General features: G+C 34.7%; 2 protein-coding genes and 1 long non-coding RNA gene across 4 annotated transcripts; 1 reads left to right on the top strand and 2 right to left on the bottom strand.

Moving 5' to 3' along the window:
• Window positions 1-1,461: 1,461 nt before the first annotated feature.
• On the bottom strand, window positions 1,462-2,337 carry LOC121778846. Of its 2 annotated transcripts, none has more exons than XR_006045737.1 (2): window positions 1,792-2,337; window positions 1,462-1,603 (listed from the first exon to the last, which is right to left on the bottom strand). It is a non-coding gene; the product is annotated as an uncharacterized LOC121778846 (long non-coding RNA). The 2 variants fall into 2 exon arrangements; XR_006045738.1 differs by having other exon boundaries at window positions 1,462-1,613.
• An 8,073-nt stretch (window positions 2,338-10,410) lies between these two features.
• On the bottom strand, window positions 10,411-11,294 carry LOC121779124. The gene is made up of 2 exons (XM_042176461.1): window positions 10,577-11,294; window positions 10,411-10,497 (listed from the first exon to the last, which is right to left on the bottom strand). The coding sequence occupies exons 1-2, from the start codon at window positions 10,937-10,939 to the stop codon at window positions 10,411-10,413; spliced, it is 450 nt and encodes a 149-aa protein (XP_042032395.1). The 5' UTR covers window positions 10,940-11,294.
• Window positions 11,295-18,469: 7,175 nt separating this feature from the next.
• Window positions 18,470-19,134, top strand: LOC121779385 (dirigent protein-like). Its single transcript, XM_042176725.1, has one exon. It carries the CDS (start codon window positions 18,510-18,512, stop codon window positions 19,074-19,076), a length of 567 nt encoding a protein of 188 aa, XP_042032659.1. The 5' UTR covers window positions 18,470-18,509; the 3' UTR covers window positions 19,077-19,134.
• The last annotated feature ends 887 nt before the right edge of the window (window positions 19,135-20,021 follow it).

Below are 20,021 nucleotides of genomic sequence, written 5' to 3' on the forward strand. Positions count from 1 at the left end.
ATTACTTTCGGCGCTGTTTTCGCATGTCAAAACGGTTGTTTATGCGTATTGTCAACACATTGTCCGCCCGTGTTGAATACTTTCAATCACGTAGAGACGCAACCGGTCGTCAAAGTCTCTCGGTGTTGCAGAAGTGTACTTGTGTCATCCGAGAACTTGCTACTAGGCAAACGGCTAACCTCTTCGACGAGTATTTGCATGTGGGTGAGTCAAATGGAGTCCTATGCCTCAAAAACTTTTGCGACGGTGTTCGTTCTGCTTTTGGTGAGGAATTCCTTCGGGCACCCACCACCGAAGATTGTCAACGGTTGCTTCATCTTCACGAAACAGTCCACGGTTTTCCCGGTATGCTTGGCAGCATTGACTGCATGCATTGAAAGTGGAAGAATTGCCCGACTGCTTGGAGGGGGCAATACTTAAGCGGCCACAAAGGCGGCGACCCAACGCTTATCCTTGAAGCGGTCGCCGACTACCGCCTATGGATTTCACATGCATATTTCGGTGTTGCCGGATCCAACAACGACTTGAACGTGCTCTATTCTTCAACACTTTTCTATGATGTTTTGAATGGTATAGCACCGGCGATCAACTTCACCGTCAACGGAAATGCATACCACATGGGTTACTATCTCGCCGATGGTATCTACCCAAGGTGGTCGATGTTCGTGAAGACGTTCAGCAGTCTGCAAGACTTGAGACGGGTTATTTTTGCGCACCGTCAAGAGTCTGCTCGGAAAGACGTCGAAAGAGCTTTTGGGGTTCTTCAAGCCCGATTCAACATTGTGAAGACCTCGTCTCGGCTGTAGTACTTTAAGAATATCGCCGACATCATGTACACGTGTAATACCTTGCACAACATGATTATAGCTGATGAAGGACCGAGGGCGGCTAACTTTTACGACGAGGATGAAGCCGGAAGCTCAACCGCGAGGTCTCCCCCACGTCGAGGTGTGCATACGACGGTGGACGAGAGGATCGAAACAAGACACACAATGCGCGATACCAGAACCCACATTGAGCTACTAGAAGACCTAGTCAAACACATTTGGGCCAAATTCGGCCAAGAGTAGTCGGTTTTTTAAATTTTATGAATTTAATTATGTAATTTTAAATTTTTAGGATTTTAATTATGTAATTTTTAATTTTTAGGATTGTAATTATGTAATTTTTATTTTTTTGTAATTTGTAATAGTATTCCGAGTATTTTTAATGCATTTTAATATTGTGGAAATGTTTTTATTCAAATTGAATAATAGAATGGTGGGACCCTTGAGCATGTCCTTACGTATAACGCCCGCTAAGACGATATTATTAGAAACAATATTATTAGCTTGATTATCTATATAAGTGACTTTTATGCGATTAAATCTGAGCTACGATAGATTGTCGTCGTTGTTTGTTTTGACGTTAGGCAAGTGAATAGAACACGTAAATATATTACACCTATATGAATATAATAAATTTAAATAAATAAGATGTCAAAATCAAAATTTTAATGTCCGTTGCATTCAACAAAAGTCCAACAAAATTTAATTTATACATCCTGCATTCTAAGAAAATCGGATACTTCAACGCGGACAGCCACGAACTTGAACGATTATACCTGCACCAAACTAAATGAACAACTAAACAAATACACAAATAATTACTTTAATAAATAAATAAATAAAAGGGAAAAAGAAGGCATATCCTAGAGGATCATTTTTTTACACACAGCATTTAATGCTGCGATCAATTTTTCACTATTTATTCATCCACATAACAAGACATACACTAGAATGAAGGACATACACTTATCTCTATGAATCTGCTGGATTCCGGCAGCAAGCTCGGCACTCCGTCACCGACAATCGACCACCAATTCTCTGAAAGCCACTGCTTTCATTTCTTTAAAAATCTGGAAAATTTTAAACTAACGAAGCTTTGTCATCAAAACGAAAAGTAAAATAAAATATAATCTTTATGAATAAAGATTAAAAGAGAGGAATGGAGGGGAGAAGATGATGGAGGGAGGAGCCAACGACGGTGGATCCGCGACGGCGGATTCGTGGCAGCGGCGGCAGCGCAGTGGAGAGAGAGAGAGAGATGAGAAGGGGAGAAAAGAGGGAGAGGAGAGAGAGAGGGAGGGAGAGAGACGATGTGGAGGAAAACAAGCCGACGGCGGTGCGATGGTGGCGTTGGAGGGATGGCTGGTCGACGTCGCGAGGTGTGAAGCTGGGTGAGGCGGCGGAAGTTCTGATTTGGGGGAAGTTTTGTGTGCAATTGAGGGAGAAGGTGAATAGTGATTAGGTGAGAGAGAGTAGATGATGCGTGTGGTGGAAGGGGGAGTATATGGACTAATTTAGTTAGTGAAATGAGCTGATCTCTTTTTCTAATTAGATGTTGGGCCTTTAAATTAACTAGAGTTAGGTTCTTTTATTTATTTTGGTGAAGGAAGAGTGGCTAGGTTGTGGAAATTTCAGTAGGCTGAAATAATTTGAGAAGGGCCCAAATTTGAATTTCAATTAGTATGAGCCTAATAATAATAATAATAATAATAATAATAATAATAATAATAATAATAATAATAATAATAATAATAATAATAATAATAATAATAATAATAATAATAATAATAATAATAATAATAATAATAATAATAATAATAATAGGGACTAGGCTTGAGATTTTCTCTCTAAATTAATTAGATTTTTTTTAAAACTAAATTAGTATTTTTCCTATTGTGATATTTTCAAAAGGGTACGTTCACAAGTAAAGTCGGAACGAAAGATTCAAGTTAAGGAAACTAAGCGATCAAGGTGAGCTTTCTTATACTAAAAATACAAATCGTAATTTGTGAAAACACGAACACATGTTCGTGATTTTTAAAGATGTTGTCTTGCCATAAATGTTTTGTATGATGCCTATCTGTTGGCTATGGCCAAGTGAATTATGAATGATGATATATGTGAATCGAATTCGGGTCCTAGTGAGGGTGGTGTCCCTACTTGGACTAGTGTACATAGGAAACCTCTGACATGTTGGGCAGAGAAGGTGACCATGGAAGGTGGCCACCTTCCCGGCACATGAAAAGCTCTGACGTGATGGGCAGAGAAGGTGACCGTGCGAGAACACCATCTCGACAGCACAATGTGATCAGATATGGCTAAGTACAGGAAAAAGGGACTGTAGTCCAATATGAATATTTTAGTAAGCTCGGGCCTTTTCAATAAAACCCCTGAGTGTTACTGTGATAATGGCGTGACAATATTTTCAAATGTATATTTGTATTTTTCGGCAATGTGTTCACTGAGTACTTTTGTACTCAGTCCTGCATATATTTCTAAATGTGCAGATTGAGCAGCGAAGTGGTGGAGGAAGTGCTATTGAGAGAAGACATTTAATTCAGTCAGATTTTGACTCTCGGAGGTTCATGTCTTCATACATGGAACCGCGTTCATTTGCTTCCGTTGTGCATCTTAAAAGACTCAAGTCTATTTTGTTGAAAACTCTGATATTTTGAAATTTTTACAAACAATTATTCGAGTTTTCATGATCGAGTATCTTTTGTTCTATGTATCAACACTTGATTAGTCATGTATCGCAACCAATGTTTGATTTTATTTTCCCTAAATTCTTTTCCCGCTTCTTATACCCCCACCCCTAATCACGGTTCCCCGACTATACTATCCTTAACAAGTGCGGTCGTGACATTACGGAAAAGTATGGATGTGGGTGTTGTGCTCTTGGGGAAGAGTATGAAGTAAAAAATGAATAAAAGTGGGTTCTAACCCACTTTTATGCTCTTTGGCAAGAGCATGAACGTGAATGCTCTAATAATTACAAAACATAGATACGAAATTTAATTTGAATCAATCTGATAGTGATCCGGATTCCAATAGATAAAACAAATCTGAAATATTTTAAATATTAGCAAATCTAAAATCTGCTAATTTGGTGTTTAATTACTTGCAAATCGAAACATTTAGAAATTTGCTATTTAGGACTTTTTTTCTTATCTATTTTTCTAAAAAAGTGTGCCTGTGGAAGAAAACGATGTATTGACCATTAATGTCACGAAACCTGATTATTTTTACATACACTCGCATTCATTTTTTTTGCAATGTATATATGTTCAGACTTAGTTGAAGGGAAGATTATCTGCAAATACATAAAACTAACCTTAATATTGTTGGATCGCCCGAGTGTTTTTGGAAGAAGATTGTTTGTCACCTTGAGAGAACTTCAAACAGGCTATCGTCGAAGAGAGAGAGAGAGAAAGTTTAAGCTTTAAGAAAAGGATATGGTGATAGAGATGGAGAATTTTGTGAGAGTTCCATACTTGCAACAAACTGAACAGTCAAGTATTTATTAGTCTTGATTAGGGGTGGGAAATTATACCGAAATATCGAAATACCGGACTTACCGTACCGGAAAAATACCGAAAATACCGATTTTTCGGTATACCGCAGTTTCCGGTACGGTATGATACTGTACCGCAGTGTTTCAGTACGGTAACGGTATCAATTTTCTATACCACGGTATACCGAATCTTCGGTATATATCGAAGATTCGGTATACTGATAAATTATTATATATATATATATATAATATTAATATTAAATATGTTATAATATATATTATATTAAAAAAATTTTAAAATAGAATTCTCTAAAATTTAAAACAAATTTAAATGTAATATTTTGGATATATATTATATTAAATTTAAAATAATGTATATTACATTTTTAAATATATATATTATATTAAATAAAATTTAAATGTAATATATATATATATATTACATTTATAAATATTTTGGATACAATAGGTTTTTTTCGGTATACCGTTACCATACCGCATACCGTTATTACGGTATGGTAACGGTATCAAAAATTATCATACCGAATTTCCGCTAGTATATCGAAAATTCGGTACGGTATCGGTATGGAATTTTGTCATACCGTAATTTTCGGTACGGTATACCGTACCGACCCACCCCTAGTCTTGATACGGCAGTCATTCACAAATCTAAAAGGAATTGAGTTCTTTTCTATATTGATAAATAAATAGAAAATTAAAGATTATCAAATAATTCTAAGAGGCAACTATGCAAATGGTCCATGACTACGCGTCTTGCACATAAATGGTACCGAACTTTAAAATTATCGTGGGTAGTCCATGAACTAAGGTGTAATCACATTTATGGTTCTTTTTCACTACTCATCCCAATTTTACACCCTAAATGCTCCCAATGCATGAAGGATATTTTTATCCTTTTAAATCTAGGTACTGGATATTTTCTTTATCTCTCTCGTACTACCTAATATGATACTCCCTCCGTCCACGAATAGGAGTTCCGTTTTTCCATTTTAGTCCGTCCGCAAATAGGAGTCCCGGTTCACTTTTGCCATAAATGGTAATAATGTCACAACTTCTACTAACTCATTCCACTCACATTTAATTTAAAACTAATATATACAAGTGAGACCCTTATTCCACTAATTTTTTTCCACCCACTTTTCTTAACAATTCTTAAAACCCATGCCGCCCATAAATGGGACTCCTAATGGCGGACGAAATGAGTATTTTCTAATAGTTTGAGTACCTTAAATGAAATTATTCACTTCACTTTTTCAATCATTTCATGGTAAAGTAAGAGAAATGGTGAAGTTAGAGAAGGGATAATATAGAGAATCTACATTATTCTTTTTCTTACTTTACCATTTCTTTACTTTAACTATTTATTACTCCCTCCGTCCCAGACTACTTGCACTTATTTCCTTTCTGGGCGTCCCAAGTTATTTGCACTCTTTCCATTTTTAGTAAAAATTATCACCTACAACCGCAATTGTTGACTTTGCTATACACTCATTCCTTAATCTCCGTGCCGAAAAGGAAATGTGCGAGTAGTCCGGGACGGAGGGAGTATGATTTTTCCAAAACGGGTGTGCAAAGGTGACCGGGACTCCTAAAGTGGGACGGAGGGAGTATCATTTTAGGTACTCAAACTATAAGAAAATATCTTATTAGGTACTAGAGAGAGATAAAGAAAATATCAAATCCAGTACCTAGATTTAAAAGGACAAAAATGTTCTTCGCATTTTGGGTGTAAAATTATGATGAATAGTGAAAAAGTACCATAATGTGATTACACCTTAGTTCGGGGACTACCCGCGATATTGTTAAAGTTTAGGTACCATTTGTGTGCAAAATGCATAGTTAAGGGACCATTTGCGTAGTTCACTCCCACTCTAAAAGGAACTAAGGCCATGTTTGGTTGCCAGGATTCTGTCTGGGAAAGTAATCTGATTCCTTAAATTTTAAATTCCTGTGTTTGTTTCAGTTTTTAATTAAACTGGGAAAGTAATCAGAATTCCAAGAACAAGGAAAGCTAGTACAACTTTCCAGGATTCTGAATTCTAACTTTTCTTAGGTATTCTTTTTCCCGGTTTTAAGATTCTTACATATTTAGTGCAATATAAGTATAGTTTTATTATTATTATTATTATTATTAATATTAATTACAATGTATTAAAATGATATAAAATTATAAATCATACTTAATTTCGGTATAATAAATAACTATATTTAAAATTATCCTAATTATAACTATATTATTATAATATTTATATATATTTGTAATTATCATAATAATAATAATTAATAATTTATTAAATAATTAAAATATAACTATATAATATAAATTATGTAATAATAATTAATAATTATTATTTTATAAATTAATAATTATTCAATGAAGTCGTAGTGAAATTTCAAATTATAAAATTTATTCAATTATATTATCCGTAAATATTATAATTATAATAATCATATTTATTATTATAATCATTTATGATTATAATACTCCATGTAACTATAATTACAGCTATATTATTATATATTATGATGGATAATCCATATTTAAACTAATAATAAATATAATTATTATCATTTGTAATTAATAATTTATTAAAAAATTTATATTATTATTCATTTTTTTAAATAAAAATAGTAATAAGTAGGAGTATATTTTTAGTTTGGTGTTTAAATCAATAGTATAAAATTTAAAATCTTGATATTTTCCAAACATAGGAAAGTAAAGTTATTAAGAATCATGTTCCCAGGATTAACTGGAGACCTTTTAACCAGTTTTATCAATAGGACCACAGGCCCATATAATAAATTTCTCTTTATTTTCTGTTAGATAAGTCTATAGGGCCAGAATAACGATTCATTCTCATCTATATTTATGGAATCACATTATTTTTTATCTCATTTTTGTTCTTTGTTGGATAAGTCTATTTGGTCAGAATAACGATTCATTCTCATCTATATATTTGGTCAGAAACAATATCGATAACCCATGTTCTTTGCATTAACTGTTTATAAATATTAGCATCACATTACTTTTGATTTATTTTACTTTCTATACAATTTATTTATTATAAATCTAATTAAATTAAATTTACAGTTTAAATAAAATATCAAGCTCATTAAAATTTAAATTTAATTAAACAAAAAAATATGTATATTTGAAATTAATATTCAACAATTAAAAAAAATTGCAAAAATTCAAAAGAAAATGGAAATAGAAATACAAATGAAATAAAAAATGTAATAATATAATTAAAACAAAGATTAAGAGACATTTGAATTAGAATATTTATCCAATGTGTTTTCACAAAAAGTATTAGAATATTTATCTAATGTATTTTCTATTTATACATTCGTGACTTCTCACTCCAAACGAATATTTTTGGAAATTCAAAGTAAACGTTCAAGCTATGCATATGGTGGATCCAGACCCCGAAAAGGGCGGGCCGGAATTTAATAATTAAATATTAAATTTAATATTATTTTTAATAATAAAATAAGTAATATTATATTAATATTTAAGTAGCACTAGCTTCGTTAATAAAATAAAAACATGCATTAGCTTGCAAATATGTAATATTCATGCAAAAATATAAAATTATTGTAAATGCTCCCTCCGTCCCCCAAATATTGTCTCATTTTGACCCGGTACGGGTTTCAAGAAATGTAATGAAAAGTGAGTTGAAAAAGTTAGTGGAATGTGAGTCCTACTTTTATATATTAGTTTTATACTTAATAAAATGTGAGTAGGAATGAGTTAGTGGAATATGATGTCCACTACCAAAAATGGTAAAAAGTGAAATGAGACAAATTTTGTGGGACGAACGTAAATAGAAAAATGGGACAAACTTTCAGGGACGGAGGGAGTATTATATATATATATTCAAAATCATCGTAAATATTATAGTATACAAAAGTAATATAAGTAGAGCAGTAAATATTTAGATTTCAAAATTTTTTAAAAGTTTATTTTGTTACATAGAGAATAATTAAGATGCATGGATCACAAATTATAAGTACTTTATGACAAAAAAACATTAACACAAGATTAAAAATGATTTTAACTAAAGAATAAATATTACAACATAATATATGCAAATTAGTAAAAGTTTAGATTTCATAAAGTATTTAAAGGTATTATTTTGATAATAAGAAGAAATATGAATTGATAAAATAAAAAGTAAAAATCCCATCAATCAAACCATTGGACTACTACATTTTATATGACTTTTATTAAAAACAAATAGATTTTTACACTCCACGGAGGGGACGGATATGCTATTTTCAGCTCGATTCAAGGAAAAGTTTAAGCTCTCCAAACGGCCGGGAGGGGGCGACCTGCTGCATATTATTGCAAGAAAAATCTCATTGTATCTCTGAATGGTTGTCTTCAAAACCTACCACCCATCAACATGTGTTAATATGTTATCAGATCTTTATATTTGACAATTGAACGAATAAAAATCTATGGGAATTTTCTTCTCATATATTTACAACTTTACAAGCCAATAAGTGTAGTAGGTTATATAGTGACATATATGGAGTAGAATCATCTATTTCTCGTGTATCATCTCTGACCATATTAACACTATTGAAACTTTGAATTAGATTCGGATATAAATTGTTAAAACTAAATAAGGAAGCCACACTCTTATTAATTATGATTAGTAGTAATTAAGTTCTCAAAGATCGATGTGAAATACTCCGTTCCATGTTAATATAGTATTTTTCTATTTTGGCAAGTTCCAAGTTAATTGAGTCGTTTCTATTTTTGGCAAAAAGTAATTTTCCTTTTTTCTTTATTGTCTCTTCATCTCTCTTACTTTATTTTCTCTTACTTTTTCACCATCCATTTAACACACTATTCTTAAACTTCGTATCAAAGAGAAATGTCTCTATTAAAAAGGAACGGAGGGAGTAATAAATAGAAGGAAAGATCAATGAAGAGTGGATCAAAAATCAAAATATAGTCCTACTACATACTCACATAATTATACTCCCTCCCGTCCATAAAAAATTGTCTCATTTTTTAAAATAAATAGTTTCTCTTTCATAATTTATCCACTTTTTCTCCTTTCTCATAATTTACTTACTTTTTATTCATATCTCTCAAACTTTACCTATTTTTACTCATTTTCTCTTACTTTAACAATTTTGCAATCTGTGTCGTTCATATATAAGAGTATTTTTAGTAGAATTGAGAAAGCGAAGACAGAATAAATTTTACCTCAGGTAATCTACGCGGTTATCAAATGTATTTTTATTGGAATTTTATTTGTGGCATGACCTATAGCAATATTAATAAACTCCATATTGTCATTATTCCGACAGCATCCATAATATATATGGGTAAGAACTTTGTTTTCCCATTAAAATTATACTTCCCACAACTGAGGTCGATCCTTGAATCTTATTTTACATATTCTTTGTTATTTCATAAAGTTTGCAATTATTTAATTAAAATACAATTTTTTGGGGATTTCATTTGAGAGAAATAGTAATTTGTTATTATATTTTCAGCATATGAATCATATTAATTTTGTAATTCTGGTTTGAATTTTGGCAAGTCTGGCAACTTGATTTATGGTTTCATCGAACTTGCAATGTTGATTTGAATTTTGTAATGTTGAATTCAATTCAGGTCCTGTTGCAATGTCTTTTTTTTCTTCTTCTTCTTCTTCATCTTACGGGTCAAGCTTCAATTGGAATTGGCCTCGTCCCGAAATTGTGAACTGTGATCATGATCTTGAGGCTGAGCTTGTGATATCTAGGACGACTGCTAACCCAGGTAGACGTTACTATCGCTGCCCAATGAAGTACTCCATCACATGAATTTTCATTACGTACGGGAGTAATTAAACATACATACTACTGCCACCAAAATATTGTTTGCCAAAAAACCACCATTCAACATACGACCACCAAAACAAAAAACAACATTCCACATACAAGAACCATATTGTTTGACAAAAACCATCTCAAAAACCTCCGAACAAAGACCAAGTTTTTAGAGTAATATGTAACTTTTCCACTGCTGCTTCAGTAAATAGGAAGTCAATCTTGATCACCGCGGCGGCCACAGCGCTGAGGCTGAGTCCTGGCCCTGGTCTGAGTGCTAGGCCCCGGATCCGAAACATTAGGCTGCAACAAACAATATTATATATGAGAAACCACTTCGCATGAGTAGAGTATACATATATGGATACTTAATGAGTAGTACCTCTTCGCGTTGGCGATTGTTTGACGATTCGGGGAAGTTACTCCCATCTGTCGTACGCGACCCACTTTGCTGTGAACTCTCCCCAACTTCAGTACGAGCATCTGTCCGAGGATCATTGTTGCATGTCCTCCTGTTATGACCTTCCTGCCCGCACAGGCGACATCTCATGACGAAGGTTCGTCGCAGTGACTCACCTCCGTTGGCATGAAGACGAATCAGGGGCTCCTCACGCCTCAGTTTCTTCGGTCGTCCACGGTGTCGCTTTGTCCTCGGGGGCGCCAGTTCGAATCCACCATCAGAACTCTTGGGCCATTTGTCCACCCCATTGATTGAGTAAAGGACATTCTCGTACAGGGTTATCATTGTGGACTTCAGATAATAGCAGGAGACGTATCGCGTGACATCCTCGCCATTCTTGTTGATTGTAGCGATAACATGAGTGCACGGGATCCCTGTTAGCTGTCACAATCTGCACGAGTATGTAAAATCGTGCATGTTCACAACATATTGCCCAGACGACCCTGATACTTGGTGCGAAGCCTCTCCGTTCCATGTAGCTCTCCACGAAGAAGCTCTCGCGTACAACTTATCCACAAGCTCCTTGATAACAGGAGGGACTACGTGATCGTAGCTGTTGATCCACTCGCCTCTGTTCTGAATCCTTTCCTCCTAACTCGTTCGAATGTCCTCCAACATACAGATAATAACCTTTTCTCGAGCCAATGCAACCTTCGAATTAAATGTTTAACAAATATTGTTGAGGAGCACATCACAACAAGTATGCGGGGAGAAAAATTCCTTTACCCATTTTTCTTTGGGAGCAACCCCAGTAAGCCACTGATGTGCTTGGGGATACTCAGCCCGCAAAGCATCCATCTTGTCCACGTAATGTTAGAGGGTTGTACTTGCGGCAATCTCCCAACACCGGTCTTTGAAATTTTTCCCGACGAATCTCTTCTTGAAATTGTTGTATATGTGCTGAATACAGAAGCGATGCTCGCTCTGTGGGAAATCCTCAAGAATCACTTTTGTAAGACCCTGTCACCGAGTGGAACACAACACAACACAATTATCTATTATCACATAATCACACTGACAGTCCTGAATGTAATCATTAAATCACAGTTAGAGTATTAAACTTTAATAACATCCGGAGTATATATGTAATGATGAAATCATACAAACCATACCTTTTGTTGGTCAGACATAAACACATATCTTGGGCTATTCGCATGCAAGTCAAGGTTATCAGCCAAGTATTCCAGAAACCACTTCCATTGGACATAGCTCTCCGCCTCAGTCACAACCCAAGCAATCGGCCACCACCCATTGTTGGGATCAATTCCCATTGCTGTCATTAGCTGCCCTCTGTACATTCCTCGCAAGAAACAAGCGTCCAAGAAGATAATTGACCGACATAACCGCATCCATCCCTTTTTCAATGGTCCCAGATAACAATAGAACCTCAGGAATCTCGGCCCTACAGCGTCAGAATCCCTCGTATTCTCATAGTGTATATGCACGCTGGAATCAGGGTGTGTACGTTCCAATTCGGCTTTGTAGTAGAACAAGTTCCTGTATTGGGTTGCCGCAAAGCCGAATATGCCATCCAGTGCGTGCTCTCTGGCCCGATATGCTTTCATCCTACCGATCTTCAGCCCAAAATCTTCATCGACACACTGCCGTATAGCTGCCAGTGGAATGTGGGGCTTGGCTTTGATCTTCTCCACGTAACGCTCACCCAACCACTTTGTTGTGAGCTATTTTTGATCCAACACTTGGGAGCATGTGTGTGCGTGACCCCGTTGCATATTCATCACAACATAATCATGACCGTTGTGTGTTTCAAGCTTCCTCAAGTACACATACCACTCACAACCTTGCTCTTTACACACGGCACGAAGTTTGTCGCCGTCATTTTTTTTCACGTGCACCACCGTTTGGTCATTATTGAACGGGGTATACTTTATACCTTTCCTCTTGAAACCCTCCAAATCTTCAAGGTCTTCAATATCTTGTAGCTTGTCCACATTTTCATCCTCACAAAGTGGGTTCTCTGTCGTGTTCCTCTTTTCCACATAAGGCGAATACTTCCTCCGCTGTTTCGGCCCTGCCCCTAGTTGGTTCACCTTCCCCCGACTGGTCTACATTCGCTAGCTCCTGAACCGCATGTTGTTGCTGGAAAATGGATTCATAATAGGACGTAAACAGGTGCTCATCTCGGCACATGTTTGCCAACGAGATAAAATGGTCGATCTCATCATCTTTAATATTAGTTGGAGGTCCCTCGTTATGGAGATGGCAGCCCTCCGGAACATACTCAAATGATGGAATGTATACCTCATCTGGAGGTGCTACTTTCGGCGCATCATGTACTTTCGGTACAGCAGGTGCCACTTTCGGCTCATCAAGTACTTCCGGTACAACATGTGGTAGTTCCGGCGCATCAGATACTTCTGCTGTTGGAGCTCCATCTTGCACATCACGTTCAAATCCTGACATTAACATTTCATCTGTAATGTCCTCGATGATGGGAACTTCCAACTGCGGTTGACACTGAGGTTTCTTTGAAAAGTCCATGGTCGGTTGGTATACATTCTCTTCAACTGCACTTGCCTCTTCCACTGAGTCAGAAACTTGGTCACGTGGTTATGCAGGTGAAGGAGTGGGAATTGATTGCTCCGTCGAAGGACTTGGAACTGGATGTTCATCTGAAACTGGCGGCCTTGGAAGTACAACCTACAATCGACAAAAAGTTAAATCACAAACGAATACCAAACATAAAACATAAATCACAAACATAGTTGAAAGTTGTGTAGTAACCTCTACCACGCATTCATGGGCATCCCCTTCAACTACTCTAACTTATTCTTCTATGGCTTCAACCTTAGGTTGTACAATAGGTTGGGTAAGAATTGATTGCCCCGTTGGCGTAGGAAATGATTGTCCCGTTGGATGACTTGTCATGGAATCAACTGATAACGGTCTTGGGATTGGGACATCCTACAATAGACAAAACATAAATCATAAATCACAAGAACACCAAATATTGTAAGCCATAAATCACAGACAATACCTCTACCTCTGGCATGCATGCATGGACGTCTCCTTGTCCAACAACTCCATCTACTGCATCATTCTCTTCAACCTCAACCTAAACCACAACAGCTTCGGGTTGTGCTGCTTCTGCACTACTACATGATGTAAATGCTGCCATCAAATTCTTACGAGTTGCCTCCTCTTCCCTCTTCCATTGCCAAAATTTGTCTTCTAAACTTTTCGTCAAATATTCCTCAAACTCAACATCCCTAGGGTACCACTCAATCATCAATAATGATGTCAATGGTTTCCTCTACTCCTCCTGTTGTTGTCTCATCCTTTTAGGTTTAGGCCTCGACACAATTGGTTCAGGTTCGTCAATCTCTTCAATGACCACTGTGGATTTTTTACAAGCTTGACGATATTTTAGAAACTCCTCCGCTTCTTCATTTCGCTTCTTGAGTAAGGCGGCCGCCTGCATAATCTCGACGACGTAAATGTGAACTAGCTTTGTGCTAGTAGCCACGACTTCGAGAAAAGCAGCCAGATGTGGATCGTCAATAATGGGCAGCAACGGACCTCCTATGTCGACGCCCATACACTCGTCACTATAATTTGGATGAACGTAATAGAACTCGCAGATGGTTTTCCAATCATACTTCAACTCCAACACCATACTTGACAGATCTAAGAGCGCGAATCGGTTAATGTTGCAAAAGTAAAAGAATGTCAAATGACCCCCAACATACTTCTTTTGTTTATTGATTTCGAAGATTGAACCACTGTGATTAAAAGCAACGGAAAACCTCCCGGGATGCTCCTCTATTAGGGTTATTAGAAAAATATCAAAATTAAACCAACAAATACAACATATAGAGATAAAAAATCAAAGCACCAAACGCCACGACATCAAAAGAAATTCCCAAAAATATCAATTTTCGGAACCCTAAATCACAGACTGAATCTCTTGGTTGTTGGAATTAAAGTGAACGATTTGTGAAATTTTAAAATACAACTTATTGTATTCCTCATCGGGACAAAGAAATCCAACTCAGGATCGCGGATGTCCCATGTTTCTGCGTCTACGTCGATTACCTCCGGAACGCGTCAAGGTGCAGCCGCTGGCGGAGGTGGCGGTGGCAGTTGCTTTTTCCGCTGTGAGTAACTACGGGAGGAGGACGCTCCAGAGGAACCAGTTCGGTTTTGTTTTGGCGGCATTGATGAAAATTGCGACTCAAAACCTCTGAAAATAGAGCAAAAATGGAGTGATGGAGTGGAGTGAGATGAGAGAGCGAAAAGAAATGAAAGTGAATTGGAGGGAAGAGAAAGAGAAGAGTGTTAATTTTCATAAAATAACAATGCAAGTACTTACAATAGGTGGCTTATAGGAAGCGAAGCGTCTGCATTATTTCAAGGAAGAGAGAGGAGAGAAGACATGACATTTCAGTCATATCATTGGTAGGGTGTCAGCCACAGTGCATGTTGCAGGTGCATGCAGAGGCGGCGTCAGTAAATAGACGAGAATGCCCTTTCAGGGCCTGAGGGTGTTATCGTCCGAAAAAACCTGGTTTGTGATTGTATATTTTGTTAGACCCCTACGGTGCTATTTTTTTTGTTAGGGGTCACCGGTGTTACAAACGCAAAAGTTAGGGACATATCATGCAGTTCACTCTTAAAAAGTTATCTCAATTTATTACCATATACATCAACTTATTTACAACTTAATTATACCATCATTAAACACTACTAATTACATGAGTCTCACTATCCACTCCTTATCTCTCTTAGTTTACCAATTTTATCTCAATTCTCGTGCCATATCAATTGTCCATATTCTCGCGAATAATAATTTTAATAGAATGTATTAAATTAAAAATTAATGAAACTTTTTTGTATGATTAATGTCAACTTAAATTTTTTGTATCAATTTAAAACATGGCAAAACATTATGTATGTAAGGTGTAATTACCCTTGGTTTTGTAGTAGTAATTTATTTATAGGGAGTATATAATTTGTAATTTCTCCTACTAGATTTGATCATAGTTAGATTATTCAATTTTATAATAGTTAATTTATTTCTCTAATTTTGACAGTTAATTCATTTCTCTAATTTTTATAGTTAATTCATTAGCAAGTATTATAAAGTAATCGATGTTTTTTTTGTTTCTTTAACCAGTGATTTTGTGTAATTTTATTTATTTTTTCATTTGTGTTAATATTGTTATGATAAGATCATAAAGTTATGCTCCATAAATAAGATATTTTACATATTATTTTATATTTTCGATTCTCTTAGTTTATTTTGTCACACTAGTAATGATATTTATAATTTAAGATTAAAAATACTAATTGTTTAGCCTTATAAATATACATATATATGTCATATAGGGAGTGAACAATTGCTAACTCATCATGTAATTGCTAACTACAACTAATTTAAGACCATAGGATTTTAGAAAACTTGTGGTCTACAGTTTGTCACGTGTAATTTTCGATTTTATTAATTAAATCGAAAAAGATAAAAAAACTACCAAATTAGGGGTTTGGATGAAAATGTCAATATAGTGTTTCGAAAATATCAACACAATGCTGTGAGAATGTCAACACAATGCTTTGAGAATGTTAACACATTTCTTGTATTGACATTCTACCTGTATTATATTGACATATTTTATATATCATGTTGACATTTGTTGTTATACGAAAAAATTGAAAATTTTTATTTTTTTTTCAAATTTTGACATCGGAACATATGCAAGTGAGATCTCGTTAGAATCCTTATGAAATTATCTTTAATTTGATATATGTTGTGTGAAAAAATAGTTTAGATCGAGAAAGTTATATGCGGTTTAAAGCTATGAGATATTTTTCAAAAGTTAGTTACAACTAATTTGTTGTAAATTGACTTTAATACCCTTATTGACGTTTTTTGTTGATAGTATTGACATTCCGGGGCTAAAGATATATGCTCTTAATTTGAATATCTAATGACTATTATTTAGTTGTAGTTAGCAATCAAGTATTAAGTTAGTAATATAACACTCCCCTATGTCATATAATATTGGTAAATTTAATTTTAAAGTTATGTTGTAGTATAATTTTAAAAACAATATTCTTCAATTGTTCAGGTCGAGACTGTTTTCGGCGTTCGTTGACACTAATAATATACAACAAGTATTAACAATAATTTAGACCCTTAGTATTGGAATCCTGCGTACACTACTTGCTTATATGTTGTAGTATTTTTTTCAAAACAAAGATTAACGTGGTTTTGAGATTTGCATAGTTTGAACTTATTCCTAAAAAATGGCTAACTTTGATTCTTGATTGGAAGAACGAATTCAGTCGTAACATACTAACATGCGTGTGGGGTTTTTGAACAAGTTGATGTCGTCAATTATTCTTGTTTTTTTCTTTCTTTTTGTCCCTACACTAGTCCACATGTGAAGATTTCTTCCTGGCAAAATATGATATTTAGTTTCTTCTTCTTTTCCCCTGATTTAAACGTGGAATCTTGCGTTCTTGTTGAAAGTGCATCATTTTAGTGATATTGAGTAGTACATATTAACAAACTTTTTCAGAAAAATACTGAAATAGAAAGAGAAAAAAGGTTATATTATATACATGAAGTTTTAGTTTATTGAATAAAATTTCATCTTAACACAAATATTGTAAAGAATTCGAGAAACAAATTAAGATTGCTGAACATAGAAAGCTACCACTCTACAAGTTGACCTGAGAGGTGACCGCACCTACTAGTAAAACCTTAATAGACGTATATCATTTGAACTTTTTATTATTGTAGACAAATCATGGAATATATCTTTGTTTTCTCAATTCTTGTGGTATTCTAAGTATATTTCAATTTCGAATTTAATTTTATAGTAATCCATATCATTCCTCTAATCATTCCTTGACTATACTACCCCCTCCATCCCTCTACCCCTCAGTAGTAAAAAAACGTTTCATTTTAAGCACTCGTTTAAAAAAAATTATAATAAATAGCTAAAGTGTAAAAAAAGTAAAGTAAAAAAATAGAATAATATAGTTAATAGTCTTCTCTATATTATTTTTTCTCTTATTTTACATTTTTTCTATTTTAATTATTTATTATCATTTTATGCTCAAAATGAAACGCCTCTACTACATAGGGACGGAGAGAGTACTATTCATTGATTTCATAATATTTTATTACTTTTCTTTACTTAGCAAACAATACCGATTATTCACTATTCCTTTACTTAACTATTCACAAATCTCATATTTTTTTTATTTTTAATTTATTCGTTTTGAAAGCGAATTAAAATATGCAACTAATTATAATACTAATATAATTAAAATTCACAATTCATTAAAAATTGTACATAACTAAAATCCTAATTAGGATATATAATTATCTCTTAAAATTTGATGTTACTGTTGCTAGATTAATTTTTTTTATTCGGTTTAATAAATTCTAAATCAGGATATCAAATGTCATTTTTAAATGAGATTAATTAATAATTTATTACGCTATTGTAAAAATATTATTTTTATGATAAAAACTATGAAAAAATAAATCAATGGTTGGACTTTATGAATGAAATAACAATAATCGAATATTGGATCTATTAATGAGATTGGAATATATTATTAATAACAAAAAATTTGTAATGCAAATTCATGATACAAAATTAACACTATTTTCTCAAATTGCGAAGCGACGACCGACTCTATTGAAATTGGCTTCATTTAATCATTAAAATTTGTACAAGTTCACCTACATCTACCAACTCCTTTCCCTAACTCCCTATATATTGACTATCATACATGCATAATCTACTTCACACTACTCTTCTACTACTACTACTATTCTTTAATTTTGTAACATATCTACAAGCAGCCCTTGCCAATTATGGCCACTACATCAAAATTGATGGCCATTTTCTTTTGCCTCCTCATCACCGCCGCCACCTCCGCCCCCCGTGGTGGCCGGAAACCCCACCCCCGGCCCCCGTGCCAGCAACTCGTCTTTTATTTCCACGACATCCTCTACAACGGGCACAATTACGAGAATGCCACCTCTGCGATCATCGGGTCCCCACAGTGGGGTAACAAGACCACTGTGGCGACGCCCTACAACTTTGGCGACTTGGTAGCGTTCGACAACCACATAACCCTAGACAACAACTTGCACTCTCCACCCGTGGGCCGCGCCCAGGGCATGTATTTGTACGACCAAAAGAGCACATACGGCGCGTGGCTCAGCTTCTCGTTCCTCTTTAACTCCACTGACTACGTGGGCACGTTGAATTTCGTGGGGGCGGACCCGTTGATGAACAAGACTAGGGACATTTCGGTCGTTGGAGGCACCGGCGATTTTTTCATGGCTCGAGGCGTCGCTACTTTATCAACGGATTCATTTGAAGGAGATGTTTACTTTAGGCTTCGTGTTGAAATCAATTTGTATGAATGCTGGTAGATTATTGAGATGTTTTTCTCCTAATAAGTCAAGCTTTATAATTATATGGCTACACCTACAAGCATAACTAATTATGGCTTCTAGTGTCAATTTTGATAACCTTTATTAAGGCTTTCTATGTTTACTTGTTTTCTTGTTTGATTATTGTTGTTTTATTTTTCTATCTTGGTTGTTAACACAGTATTACGTGCTACTTAATTATATATTGTGCCTTGAAATGCTGTCAAGTATATTGAAATTACTCTTATAAAAATGTATGTACGTATAACACTAAAATATGTGTGGAACGTACATATTTTACATTATCATAAGTTATGCTTATTTTATTTTTTAAAGATAATTTAGTACATACCATGTACTCCTTCTCCTTCTGATTTCATTATAAATGAAATAATTTCTTTTTTGGGTTGTCCTATTAATAACGAAACGTTTCTAAAAATAAAAACAACACTCACCTTACCTTTTCTTTTCTCTTACTTTACTCTCTTCATCAACTCACAAAATAACACTACATAAAATCACGTGCCGAAAACTAAATATTTCATATTTAATGGGACGGAGGGAGCAAATAAAAGTTAATGACGCCACTACTATGAAACGAACCAAAATGACAAAATGACTCCAGTATTATGGAAGGGAGGGAGCAGTGGCAGACTGAAATGAAAGTAAGTAGGGTGGCTAAATTTTTAAAATTTTACTTAAAAATAAATTTTTAGGTAATTTAGATTATTAATAGGGACTTTTATAAAATTATAATATGTATAAATATGAATAAATTTTAAAAATTAATAATAGTAAAAAGTTAAAATAATCAATTGATTAGTGGCTAAAGTTCCTCTCCCAATACAGGTAGTTCCGCCAGTGTGAGGGAGTATACTACTCCACTTAGTATAGAAAACTCTCTGCCCCACAAATTCTATTTTGCTTTATCATCTTAATTAATTG

Source organism: Salvia splendens, chromosome 19 (assembly GCF_004379255.2).
Source record: "Salvia splendens isolate huo1 chromosome 19, SspV2, whole genome shotgun sequence".
In the NCBI taxonomy this organism is placed as follows: Eukaryota; Viridiplantae; Streptophyta; class Magnoliopsida; order Lamiales; family Lamiaceae; genus Salvia; species Salvia splendens.